Below are 12,794 nucleotides of genomic sequence, written 5' to 3' on the forward strand. Positions count from 1 at the left end.
CACAACAGAGCTCGCTTTCCTAGCCAGTTTATTGAGATGAGAGGCATCCTTCTTCTTGACGCTGCCTCCCCAACACGCTGCCGCATAGAAGAGGGCGCTTGCCACAACTGTCTCATAGAATATTTTGAGGAGCTTTTTGCAGATTTTGAAGGAGGCCAGCCTTCTGAGGAAGTAAAGTCGGCTTTGCCCTTTCCTACATAGAGCTTCTGTGTTGGCAGTCCAGTCCAGTTTGTTGTCCAGCTGCACACCCAGGTATTTGTAGGTCTGGACAAATTCTACACATTCTCCTTTGATGGTTACAGGAACCAGGTGTGTTCTAGTTCTCCTGAAGTCCACCACCATCTCCCTGGTCTTGGTGGTGTTCAGGTGCAGGTGGTTTGCGTCGCTCCATCGGACAAAGTCCTGAATCAATTTCCTGTACTCCTCCTGCCCATTTCTGATACATCCCACGATCGCAGTGTCGTGGGCAAACTTTTGCACATGGCAGGACTCAGAGTTGTACTTAAAGTCCGATGTACAGGACTGTCTCAGAAAATTAGAATATTGTGATAAAGTTCTTTATTTTCTGTAATGCAATTAAAAAAACAAAAATGTCATACATTCTGGATTCATTACACATCAACTGAACTATTTCAAGCCTTTTATTATTTTAATATTGCTGAATTTGGCTTACAGCTTAAGAAAACTCAAAAATCCTATCTCAAAATATTAGAATATCATGAAAAAGTATACAAGTAGGCTATTCAACTAATCACCTGAATCATCTAATTAACTCGAAACACCTTGCGAGGGTTTCCTGAGCCTTAAAAACACTCAGCTTGGTTCAGTAAACTAAATTACAAGTATGGGGAAGACTGCTTATCTGACTGCTGTCCAGAGGACCATCATTGATACCCTCCATCAGGAGGGTAAGACACAAAAAGAAATTTCTCAAAGAGCAGGCTGTTCACAGAGTGCAGTTTCAAAGCATATCCACAAAAAGTCTGTTGGAAGGGAAAAATGTGGCCGGAAACGCTGCACAACCAAGAGAGATGACCGCAGCCTTAACAAAATTGTGAAGAAGAGCCGCTTCCAGAATTTGGGGGAGCTTCAAAGACAGTGGGCTGAAGCTGGAGTCCAGGTATCAAAAGCCACAGTTCACAGACGTGTCCGGGAAATGGGCTACAATAGCCGTATTCCCATGGTCAAGCCACTTCTGAACTCAAGACAACGGAAGAAGCGTCTGACTTGGGCTATGGAGAAGAAGCACTGGACAGTTGCAGAGTGGTCCAAAGTCCTCTTTTCAGACGAAAGCAAGTTTTGCATTTCATTAGGAAGTCAAGGCGCCAGAGTCTGGAGAAAGGCTGGAGAGGAGCAAAATCCAAGTTGCTTGAAATCCAGTGTGAAGTTCCCACAGTCAGCAATGGTTTGGGGAGCCATGTCAGCTGCTGGTGTTGGTCCACTGTGTTTCATCAAGTCCAGAGTAAATGCAACTGTGTACCAAGAGATTTTAGAGCACTACATGCTTCCATCTGCTGAAAAGCTCTATGGAGATGAGGATTTCATTTTCCAGCATGATCTGGCACCTGCCCACAGTGCCAAAACCACCAGTAACTGGTGCACTGACCATGGCATCACTGTCCTTGATTGGCCTGCTAATTCCCCTGACCTGAACCCCATTGAGAATTTGTGGGGTATAGTTAAGAAGAAGATGAAAGACACCAGACCTACAAATGCAAATGAGCTGAAGGCCGCTATCGAAGCATCCTGGGCATCAATAACACCTCAGCAATGCCACAGGCTGATTGCCTCCATGCCACGCCGGATTGATGCAGTAATCCGTGCAAAAGGATTCCCAACCAAGTACTGAGTGCATCAATGGACATTTTCAAATGTTTGATTTAGTTTTGCTGTTATAAAATTATTTTTTTACTTGGTCTGAGGAAGTATTCTAATATTTTGAGATAGGATTTTTGAGTTTTTTTCAGCTGTAAGCCAAAATCAGCAATATTCAAATAATAAAAGGCTTGAAATAGTTCAGTTGATGTGTAATGAATCCAGAATGTATGACATTTTTGTTTTTTTAATTGCATTACAAAAAATAAAGAACTTTATCACAATATTCTAATTTTCTGAGACAGTCCTGTATACAGAGTGAATAGGAACGGAGAGAGGACGGTCCCCACGGTTATCAATTGCTTTTCAAATTGCAAACCTGTTTTAAATACAAAGTTGTCTATGTAGTGGGTTACTGTCCTTAAAAAAGGGTTGACAAAACATTCCACAAGTCTTCATTTATTTACATTTTTCTCTGTTATATTGATTTGATGCTGGTAGGTTTTCTTACTATTACCAGTCTTGTTTCACCGACAGATTGAGGAGATCATTTCTCCCTCATGCCATGAGGCTCTTTAACACCACCCGGGGAAGTGAAAGCCCACGTTAAACCCCAACCCCACATTTGCATATAAGCATATTTTTATTGCAGTGTCTATTTTTCGGAACACTATTTAAATGCTTTTTATTAAGACGTTATATTGGGTATTTTTGTATTCTATATATTTTATTTTTTAACACAAGGATACTGCTGGAAATTTGAATTTCTCTACAGGAATGAATAAAGTATCTATCTATCTGTCTATCTATCTATATATCTCTGTCTTGTCTGTCTGTCTGTCTAACTAACTAGTGATTTTCTATTGAAACCCTACTATTAACAGCGATTAGTAAAAAAAAAATCTATGATTAAAAAATGCCCATAGATCCTAAGTGGGCAAACTTTGGATTTGTGGGCTGCATTGCATTCAAAGATCTGGCAGAAAGGCCTGGCCAGAAGGGAAAAAGTTGTTGAGTGATCATTTTGTCTACAATCCAATACCTTGGCAATACAAGAGGAAAAACATATTGCCTAAGCATAGTCAATACTTCTCATTTAATCGCTGCTATTTCAAAAAGGTGTACCAGTATCTCTTTTTGGGCTTTTTTGTAAACTTTCCATTCAGGCAAATAATAATAAATGACCAAAATAAATGTAAATAAGTCTTTTTAGAATAGAAGCGATAAATAAACACATGCACATCTATATGTACATTTTAAAATTTTGTTTTTTTCACTCTATAACTGAAACACTTGGAATGAGTGGAGAGGTGTTGTTAAAGGATAGTGGGTTGTTTAGACGCGTTCTAAACGGTGGGCAGGGCACCTGTATGATGCGGCAGGGGTAAACCAGTGAAAGCTGTCGGGCCCTACTGTTGAACAGAAGAGTGTGTTGTGTCACCCTGACCCGAGTTACACGGCCGCTTTCTTGTGTCCTGTTTCATCCGGAGGGAAGAAAGCATGACCAACTTAGGTGCAGAGGTGCTTAACTTGTTTGGGTGTTTGGGCATTTGTGTTGGCCATGGTCCAAAGAATTTGGTGTGTTTTTTTTTTGCTACTTTTTCCCTTTTTTAATTTTCTTTGTTTTTGTATGTGTTTGTCTTGCTGTCGGTCACCACTCTCGAGGGATATGACCAGGGTAGATAGATGGATAGAATTAAACCATGTCACTTTTTTACAGCACTAAATGTGATAATGCATTCTAAAACTACAAATCTACACACAACTAGCTCAGAAGTGTTTTTTTCTCCTTAATTTTGAAAAATCTGATCAGAGAAAGGGCTGTACGGCGGCTAAGTGGTTCGTGTGTCTGTGGCACGGTTCTGAGGTGTTGGGTTCTCTGTGTGCCCTACGACTACTGGACTGTCTCAGAAAATTAGAATATTGTGATAAAGTTCTTTATTTTCTGTAATGCAATTAAAAAAACAAAAATGTCATACATTCTGGATTCATTACACATCAACTGAACTATTTCAAGCCTTTTATTATTTGAGTATTGCTGATTTTGGCTTACAGCTGAAAAAAAACTCAAAAATCCTATCTCAAAATATTAGAATACTTCCTCAGACCAAGTAAAAAAATAATTTTATAACAGCAAAACTAAATTAAACATTTGAAAATGTCCATTGATGCACTCAGTACTTGGTTGGGAATCCTTTTGCACGGATTACTGCATCAATCCGGCGTGGCATGGAGGCAATCAGCCTGTGGCATTGCTGAGGTGTTATTAATGCCCAGGATGCTTCGATAGCGGCCTTCAGCTCATTTGCATTTGTAGGTCTGGTGTCTTTCATCTTCTTCTTAACTATACCCCACAAATTCTCGATGGGGTTCAGGTCAGGGGAATTAGCAGGCCAATCAAGGACAGTGATGCCATGGTCAGTGCACCAGTTACTGGTGGTTTTGGCACTGTGGGCAGGTGCCAGATCATGCTGGAAAATGAAATCCTCATCTCCATAGAGCTTTTCAGCAGATGGAAGCATGTAGTGCTCTAAAATCTCTTGGTACACAGTTGCATTTACTCTGGACTTGATGAAACACAGTGGACCAACACCAGCAGCTGACATGGCTCCCCAAACCATTGCTGACTGTGGGAACTTCACACTGGATTTCAAGCAACTTGGATTTTGCTCCTCTCCAGCCTTTCTCCAGACTCTGGCGCCTTGACTTCCAAATGAAATGCAAAACTTGCTTTCGTTTGAAAAGAGGACTTTGGACCACTCTGCAACTGTCCAGTGCTTCTTCTCCATAGCCCAAGTCAGACGCTTCTTCCGTTGTCTTGAGTTCAGAAGTGGCTTGACCATGGGAATACGGCTATTGTAGCCCATTTCCCGGACACGTCTGTGAACTGTGGCTTTTGATACCTGGACTCCAGCTTCAGCCCACTGTCTTTGAAGCTCCCCCAAATTCTGGAAGCGGCTCTTCTTCACAATTTTGTTAAGGCTGCGGTCATCTCTCTTGGTTGTGCAGCGTTTCGGCCACATTTTTCCCTTCCAACAGACTTTTTGTGGATATGCTTTGAAACTGCACTCTGTCAACAGCCTGCTCTTTGAGAAATTTCTTTTTGTGTCTTACCCTCCTGATGGAGGGTATCAATGATGGTCCTCTGGACAGCAGTCAGATCAGCAGTCTTCCCCATACTTGTGATTTAGTTTACTGAACCAAGCTGAGTGTTTTTAAGGCTCAGGAAACCCTCGCAAGGTGTTTCGAGTTAATTAGATGATTCAGGTGATTAGTTGAATAGCCTACTTGTATACTTTTTCATGATATTCTAATATTTTGAGATAGGATTTTTGAGTTTTCTTAAGCTGTAAGCCAAATTCAGCAATATTCAAATAATAAAAGGCTTGAAATAGTTCAGTTGATGTGTAATGAATTCAGAATGTATGACATTTTTGTTTTTTTAATTGCATTACAGAAAATAAAGAACTTTATCACAATATTCTAATTTTCTGAGACAGTCCAGTAGCTGGAAACCGGTTCAGGCTGTCCCCTGCCCACTGCCTGAAGTACGCTTAAATGGGCTCCAGCTCCTCCACACTACTGAGGATAAACAGTGCAGATAATGGTTCTTCTTAGAAAAACTAAAAACCTGATTAGAAAAATAGCAAGCAAGGTAAAATATAACCAGCTGCTTGCATGTTGGGGACAAAGAGCACAAGAGTGGCACCAAATCAACACGTTTTAATTTGTATTACTTTTACAAACTGTATTATACATATTATCCTTATACAACACTTTTACCATTTGGTGGGCCACATGTGAGCCATAGTTTGCCTACACCTGCCATGAATTCTAGCAGAGTAGAGTTGCAAACAAACTTTATTTTATCATTATAGATAGAATAAAACGTTTTTATTTCAAATCACTGCATTGTAAAACAGCTAATTTTGCATTATAAAGCACAATATAAATTGGCAAGTGCTGTTAAATTGACATTTTGAGGAGTCTTGCATTTGTTGGGAATGTAATACAACTTAATCGAGAATTTCTAACCCCAAAGGTGTCTAAATGATTATTATTCTTATGGTATCTACATTTAACTTTATTATCAGTTAATTGTTTCACTGCTACAGAAAAGCCATTTTTTTCTTAAATATTTTTATTAAAAATATTAGTGAGGCAGGTTTTAAAGCAGATTAACCGGATTAGCAAAGAAAAGTCTGCAAAAACCATGCAACTCTGTAGGGATTCACTCTGTTGGTATGACAGTACTTGATCCATTTGAAAACTTTGGTTGTTGTTGGCTTTGTGGCAGATCCTCCTGACTGGGTTCCTGATGAAGTTTGCAGCTCTTGCATTGCGTGCAAGGCTCCGTTCACCGTCATCCGCAGGAAGCATCACTGTAGAAGCTGCGGAAAGGTAAGCTCCCCAGCACCTTCTGTCGTTTGCTACAACACACTAACGTTACGTTCCCTCTTTTCAGATCTTCTGCTCTCGCTGCTCTTCCCACTCGGCACCGTTGCCTCGATACGGCCAGATGAAGCCCGTCCGGGTGTGCACGCACTGCTACATGTTTCACGTCACTCCTTTCTACAGTGACAATATTTGAAGCATGGGGCATCCTGCTGTGAGGACACAAAAAAGTTTGGGCAGGTCTTGATTTCGCCATCGTTAGCTGGAAAATAAAGCAAATGCACCTTTGTGACTGAAGGTGCAAAAGAGGAAGAATTAAGCAACCACAGACTTTGGACCGAGCTGCACAACATTAAAACAGGCCGCCTTAGGAGTTTTATTGCTTCTCATGTACAAATGTGTGGATTTCCTATCCCACAGCGAGCTTCCAACATTGGTGACAGAGCTCCCACGGGACTCGGATTAGTCCAAGAATGTAAATCATAAGCATGTAAATAAGGATCATTCTGGTCATAGCTTCACAGATACTGCTGAAGAAAAAAATCCTCTCCATGCTTCCAAGTGCTTATAGAAATGGAAAGATGGATAGCGATAGCTTTTGTATCGGAATTATGTCACGCTTTTGATGGCAGTGAATGTTAATGGGTTAAAACTTTATGGGCTGTGCCCATTGCTGCACTCTGGGTGTTTTGTTTTTCTTTTGCTGATTCAAAGGATAAAAGGGATCTCATACGCCTGGTTTATAGAGCCCCCTAGTGGAGAGTTGACCTCAACACGTTTTTCATTTTCACCTGGCAGCCTTTTTCAAAGGTGCTGACCTTTGCTGGCTCTTGCTTTCTTATTTCATTCTCATAGTGCAATATTTTGACTACTTTGGCTCAAGAAGCCATCTTGTCTACACTGCTGTTAAAAAGTTTGGGGTTGCTTGAAAATGTCATTATTTTTTAAAAGATAAGCACAGTTTCTTTCCCAATGAAAATAACATCGAACTAATCAGGAATACATTGTTAAGGTTGTAGATTACTATTTTAGCTGCAAATGTAAGGTTTTTAATGCAATATCTACACAAGAGTTTAAAAACCTATTTCCATCAACCAGCACCCCAGTGTTCTAAACGTAGTAAAGTTTCAAAAAAACTGAAGATGTCTTACAACGGTGTGTACTACTCACTTCATATAACAGCACAAACAGGCTTTATCCAGAGTACAAAGAGAAGTGGCAGGGTGGCAAAGAAAAAGCCAGATCTTACTGGCCAACAAAAGGAAGAAATTCATATGGGAAATAGAACACAGACATTGGACTTCCTCATGGAAAACAACATTTTCTGGGTGACCCTATACTTTTAAACGGTAGTGTAAGTGCAATGGTGTCGATGTTCGACATATGTCACTTCGGGGTACACAAACCGGTCTAATTTCCGTTGTAGTGACAATCATTTACACTGATCATCATTCTCATCATGTCAATGATACTTTTGGCACATGAGAATGGGCATTGTCTTTTTTTATTGCGCAAACCAAATTCTCAGGCATTTCATAAACATGACTAGTCCTTGCTTTTAAAATTCACTCTCACTAAGGGTTTTGATTTTGATTTTCTTTTATAAAGAATAAAAAACGAATAATGAGTTTGATCAATTTCATGTCGATTAACCGAATCATGCAGTAATTTCAAGGTGGATTATTCTATTATTTTCGGGCTTTGTCTTATTTTGTAAAATTACATGATACGGTTCCACAATTGGAACAGTTGGGGGGGGGGTGATTCTTTTTAAGTGTTTATAGTTTTCAATGCAATGTAAACTAATAAATCGTTTTGTTCCCTGTTGTCTGTGTTTTGTTTTGTTTTCTGGATTTTTCAAGTCATAATCCCTTTAATCACGTGTAATAAACTCATGGCCCGAGGGGTAAATGTGGCCCGCAAGACCCTAAAATTTCTTCGTATCTAAAAATAGTCAGGATTGTGTTGACCAAAAACAATTACCCGCTATCGTGTCGCCTACGATACCCGCAAAGTGACAGCTCAGCGCCACTGCATGGCAGTGATGCCATATCAATGCTAATGAGTGGAATTGAGAAGTAAATGGTCCCAAATTTTCTTAGTTTGTTGTAATAAAATATTTTGTATATAATATAGATACGCTAAAACATGTTTTTCCAATGCTTATGTAATGTTTGTGATGAGTTTTTACGTGTATTGTACATACCACTCAATTACATTGAGTTACATTTATAAATTGAATCAGTCTCTTTGAAGACAATCAAGTCATGTTTATTTGTAAACCCCTTAATCACAAGGAGTCTCAAAGGGCTGCACAGACCACACATTGTTGCAAACCACTCACTATTATTACATCACCACCTGATCTAAAACCTACATGAGGACAAGGAAAAACTCAAAAACCTCAGCATGAGGCAAATGAAGAAACTTTGAGAAGACGCCGCACATGAGGTAACCCCCCTTCCAGGATGTTGTAATAACAATTAATACACAGATATCGTCAACAGCAAATATAGGTCATTCATAATCTCTGGAATAGAAGTGTGTTTTAATCCTAGATTTAAACAGTTCCACTGAGGTTGCAGATCGAATCTCAGGGGACAGAGCATTACACAACACCTGGGCCCGGAGGGAGAACGCTCAACACTTTAACCACAGTAAGTCTTTATGTTGCATAAACATTATTTATAAATTCAAGCAGAGTGGACAATACACTTCGTTACCTTACTGAAGAATGAATCTGACCTTTGATGCCAAAAATAAGACCACCACTCAATATAAGATGACTGTGCAATTTTTAGTTTATTAACCAAAGTAAAATAAATAAAACACAAACAAATATAAAAATGACCTATTTATTATTACATTACAATGAGGCATTATGTTGCATGTGCATTATCTATAAATTTAAACAAGAGTGGAGCATCTTACTGCACAACAGCGCCTGTGACATAATTTGCCCACCGAAGAAGAATATGACCAAAGATGATCGAGGTAAGCATACCACTCAATATAAAATGATTAGTCAATTAAAAATGTTTTAACTAACTTAAAACTTCAAATTATTGAAATTAAAACAAGCACAATAACATGTAAATTATGTATAACAGTAATTAAACGGAAGTGGCGCTCGGTGAAAATGACTTCGACACCACCGTGTTAAATTTTATAACCTAGCACTCAAGTGTTTAGTGTCAAAAAATAGAGAAAAGTTTGAATTCCACATTTTAGTTTTATGTGTAGCTGCTGAGATCTATTTGTTTGATTTGCCCTGGTATAGGATCGGGGGCTTCTGCTTTGAATAAGACACTTTTAAGCCTTCTCAAAACAAAAACAAAAAGTTGATGAAACTACAACAGCAAAAAAATTATCTTATTCTTGCTAACTTTCTGCCTAGCCCCTCAGAAGAGCAAGTTATATCACCTCATACAGCATACAGATCATTTCTGATCACATAACTGTACAAGCATGAGTGAAATGTCAGCTTTTAACAACAGGGAGCAGTGTTTCTTTGTTTGGTTAAAAAAAAACTTCCGCCTGCACTTATTTGACGTTCTTAATTCAAGCATTAATAGCAAATTTCAGGAAGCCAAACACGATAGAACAAACATTCTGTCGGTGGCCGGAGTTATGCCGAGAATTGCATCCCCGCCGATAATTGCATCCCCTGTCGCGGGAGCGCGCATACGTCACTCCTGTTGCTCCAACCACTTTTACATCACTTTTCGGGTATGTAAGGGCGAACATATATCCAATACCACTTCGTCTTGCATTTGTTTGAATGTAATACAACTTAATCGAGCGGTAATGCACACCGTATTCAAACCACTTTTGAGCAGGTAACGTGTTTATTTTGCCTTTTCCGACTCAAATCGCTCGTATTTAAACTGTTATGCACGCTAACATAAAGCTGATTATGCTGAAACAAGTGTCAAACCAGGATAAGCGGTGTAGCTAATGAGATGGGAACTGTCAAACCATCAACATATAAACGGGAGACGAACGTGTTTGATTTCTTCTCATAGTCAAACGAAGACGTAACACGTCGATAATTGTATTTTGTGTTTGACTTGAATAAACACATCATCGTGTGCCTAATATTGTCACAGCAACGGTGTCATTTTTTTTCTACTACAAATGATCCAACGTCAACCTAACAAATGTAAACAATGCTGGTGAGAGGGACTAGCCTGGCTGCAACAGCCTGGCTGCCGAGAAATGCACCCCCCATCTATCTCTGGCTATGAAGGTCGCAGGCCCATGAAATTTACCCTTGTTACTAGTGGTGGGCCCATATCCTCACAGTGAAAAGCACACCTTGCTGGATGCAACTGAACCTGTTTTAAGAGGGAGTGCATTTTTGCCTGCCGAGAAATGCACCCCCATCTATCTCTGGCTATGAAGGTCACAGGTCCATGAAATTTACCCTGGTTAGTAGTGGCGGGCCCATATCCCCACAGTGAAAAGCACACTATGCTGGATGCAACTAAACCTGTTTTAAGAGGGGGTGCGTTTTTGGTCGCATAAAACCCCTCAAGCAAGAATTATAATGTTGATTAATCAGGGAGGAATCATGTATATCTTTAATAACCAAATGGTCGAATCATTTTTACTTAAATTATTTTATGAAATTAAAAGGGACATTTAATACGAGAAAAAAACATGTGATCGTCTTCGTTAAAAGACTGCAAATAGGCAAGGAAGAAATAAGCAGTGTGAGAATAGTAATGTTTATTTGAAGGAATAAACTATGTAAACTCTTTTCTGAAGGAACCAAAACATAAATACTTTGTCTGGCAAAAAAGAAAGTGGAGGAATTTAAGCCTTTAGTGTATTACAAATTAACAAATAATGTAGGCTATGTTTTGATACTGCAATCAATGTACAGTAATTAGAGATACATTTATAAAAAATAAAAGGCTGTCTGAATTTTTATAACAACATTTTGAATCTCAAAATTAAAATAATGACATACATAATGATGGCAACTTCAAATTCATGAACAGTATTTAAATTAAATGTTGACCTGTGGGCCTGTTGTCATGAGATTTCGGATGTTCATGACATGTACCTAAATTGGGATTTTATAAGGATGCCCTCTGACCATCAAGATGTTCATGTCAAAAAATGTCATATCAAATTGGTTATGTAATAACATGGATCTTGCTATCTTCATGGGTTGTGTATTTACTTTTAATTCCTAAAATACTAATCAAACTCTTTAGTTTGCAGAGAAGGTATTAAAAGGAGAAGATATCACCATCAAAACCACAAAAAGTGAAGTCAACAAGTTGAGACTAGATATAGCGACTTATCTACTTCAAGAATCAGGTGAGTGGCTTTTTTACAATATCCCAAAATGAAACTCTGTAGCTATTATTCCAGGTCACTGTGTATGCTGAATGGTTTAAATCAGTGTGCTAGCTTTCTTACTCTTGACCCACAACCCATAGCCTTGGTATTTTCTCCAATGCTATGTATTTTCTCGCTGCTGTCAAGCACTTTCCGGACAAATTTTCAACATGTTACCTAGTGTTTACTATGTTTGTGTACTCTAATGCTAAATGTAATTCACCCTGGTCATCCGGGAAGGGGGATGACCACTTATGAGGCCCCTTCTCAAGGTTTCTCTTTTTCCTCACGCTGAGGTTTTGAGTTGTTCCTTGCCCGCATGTTGGTTTAAGATCAGGTCATTGTGTCATTGTAATCCTGTGCAGTCCTTTGAGACATTTTTTGTGATTAAGGGCTAGATAAATAAATGTGACTTGACTGTTATTTGTTGTGTTATGTGTCAGCAAAGGTTTGGACCAGGGTGTGGACATTTCATTATTTTGTAGTCATTCTTGACCCTCCATTGGAGTGCTTTGTTGACTACTTCCAGTTATTGTTATATCAGTTATCACTCATATTCCAAAAGGCAAAACTTTAGCATACAGCTCTACAGTCTTACATGAAAAATGTCTTGTTGCACATATATAACTGAACTTCCCAAAATGTACCTGGAAACTGTCATTTAACATTCCAGGTCATCCAAGACAAGCTCGATAAAGTATATCAGAGGATAGGCTGATTGTATTATGGGTAACTGTATTTAATGACATAGCTTTAATAATATATATATGTATATATACATGTCTCCCTAATCAATTGATAAAAGGGTTAACATTTGTTACTGTAGTTTATATTACACTACAGGCAGCTGAAAAGTTCCTACTCGACAATATAAAAATGTATGTTTTTTGAGCAAAAGTTAAACTCTGTGTGGATCTTTACTCTTTGTCTGAGTTGTAGAAATGACAAATTATGTCAAATTATACCAACATGTCTATGTGGTCATTAAATCAATCAATCAACCCAACAAACAAGGTCAAACATGACACGGGGTGCAAAAAAAGGACTTGCCTATACATGGTAACAAATAAACCTATTTTTTTTTTAAAGATTTGCTGTGACATCTGCGATCGATGGTTTCACCACGAGTGTGTCCAAAAGCCTCCAGTGGAAGAAGGATACCTATGCCCTGCATGTTCACCGGACATTTCAAGTGTTGATGTTTTGCAGACAGTGACATCTGTTTTTCTCCG

At 38.9% G+C, this 12,794-nt stretch overlaps 1 protein-coding gene across 5 annotated transcripts in view; it reads left to right on the forward strand.

Moving 5' to 3' along the window:
- The window catches only part of zfyve28 (zinc finger, FYVE domain containing 28), a 55,161-nt gene extending 47,124 nt beyond the window's left edge, over window positions 1-8,037 (forward strand). For all 5 annotated transcript variants that reach the window (XM_088353756.1, XM_088353755.1, XM_088353752.1 and 2 more), the window contains 2 exons: window positions 6,113-6,216; window positions 6,281-8,037. In XM_088353756.1, coding sequence (XP_088209882.1) covers window positions 6,113-6,216; window positions 6,281-6,406 — 230 coding nt within the window. In that variant the 3' untranslated portion in view covers window positions 6,407-8,037. The remainder of the gene's footprint in view (window positions 1-6,112; window positions 6,217-6,280) is intronic.
- Window positions 8,038-12,794: the final 4,757 nt, after the last annotated feature.

This window comes from Urocampus carinirostris, chromosome 15, assembly GCF_059441175.1.
Source record: "Urocampus carinirostris isolate Australia breed hairy pipefish chromosome 15, RoL_Ucar_1.0, whole genome shotgun sequence".
Lineage (NCBI taxonomy): Eukaryota > Metazoa > Chordata > Actinopteri > Syngnathiformes > Syngnathidae > Urocampus > Urocampus carinirostris.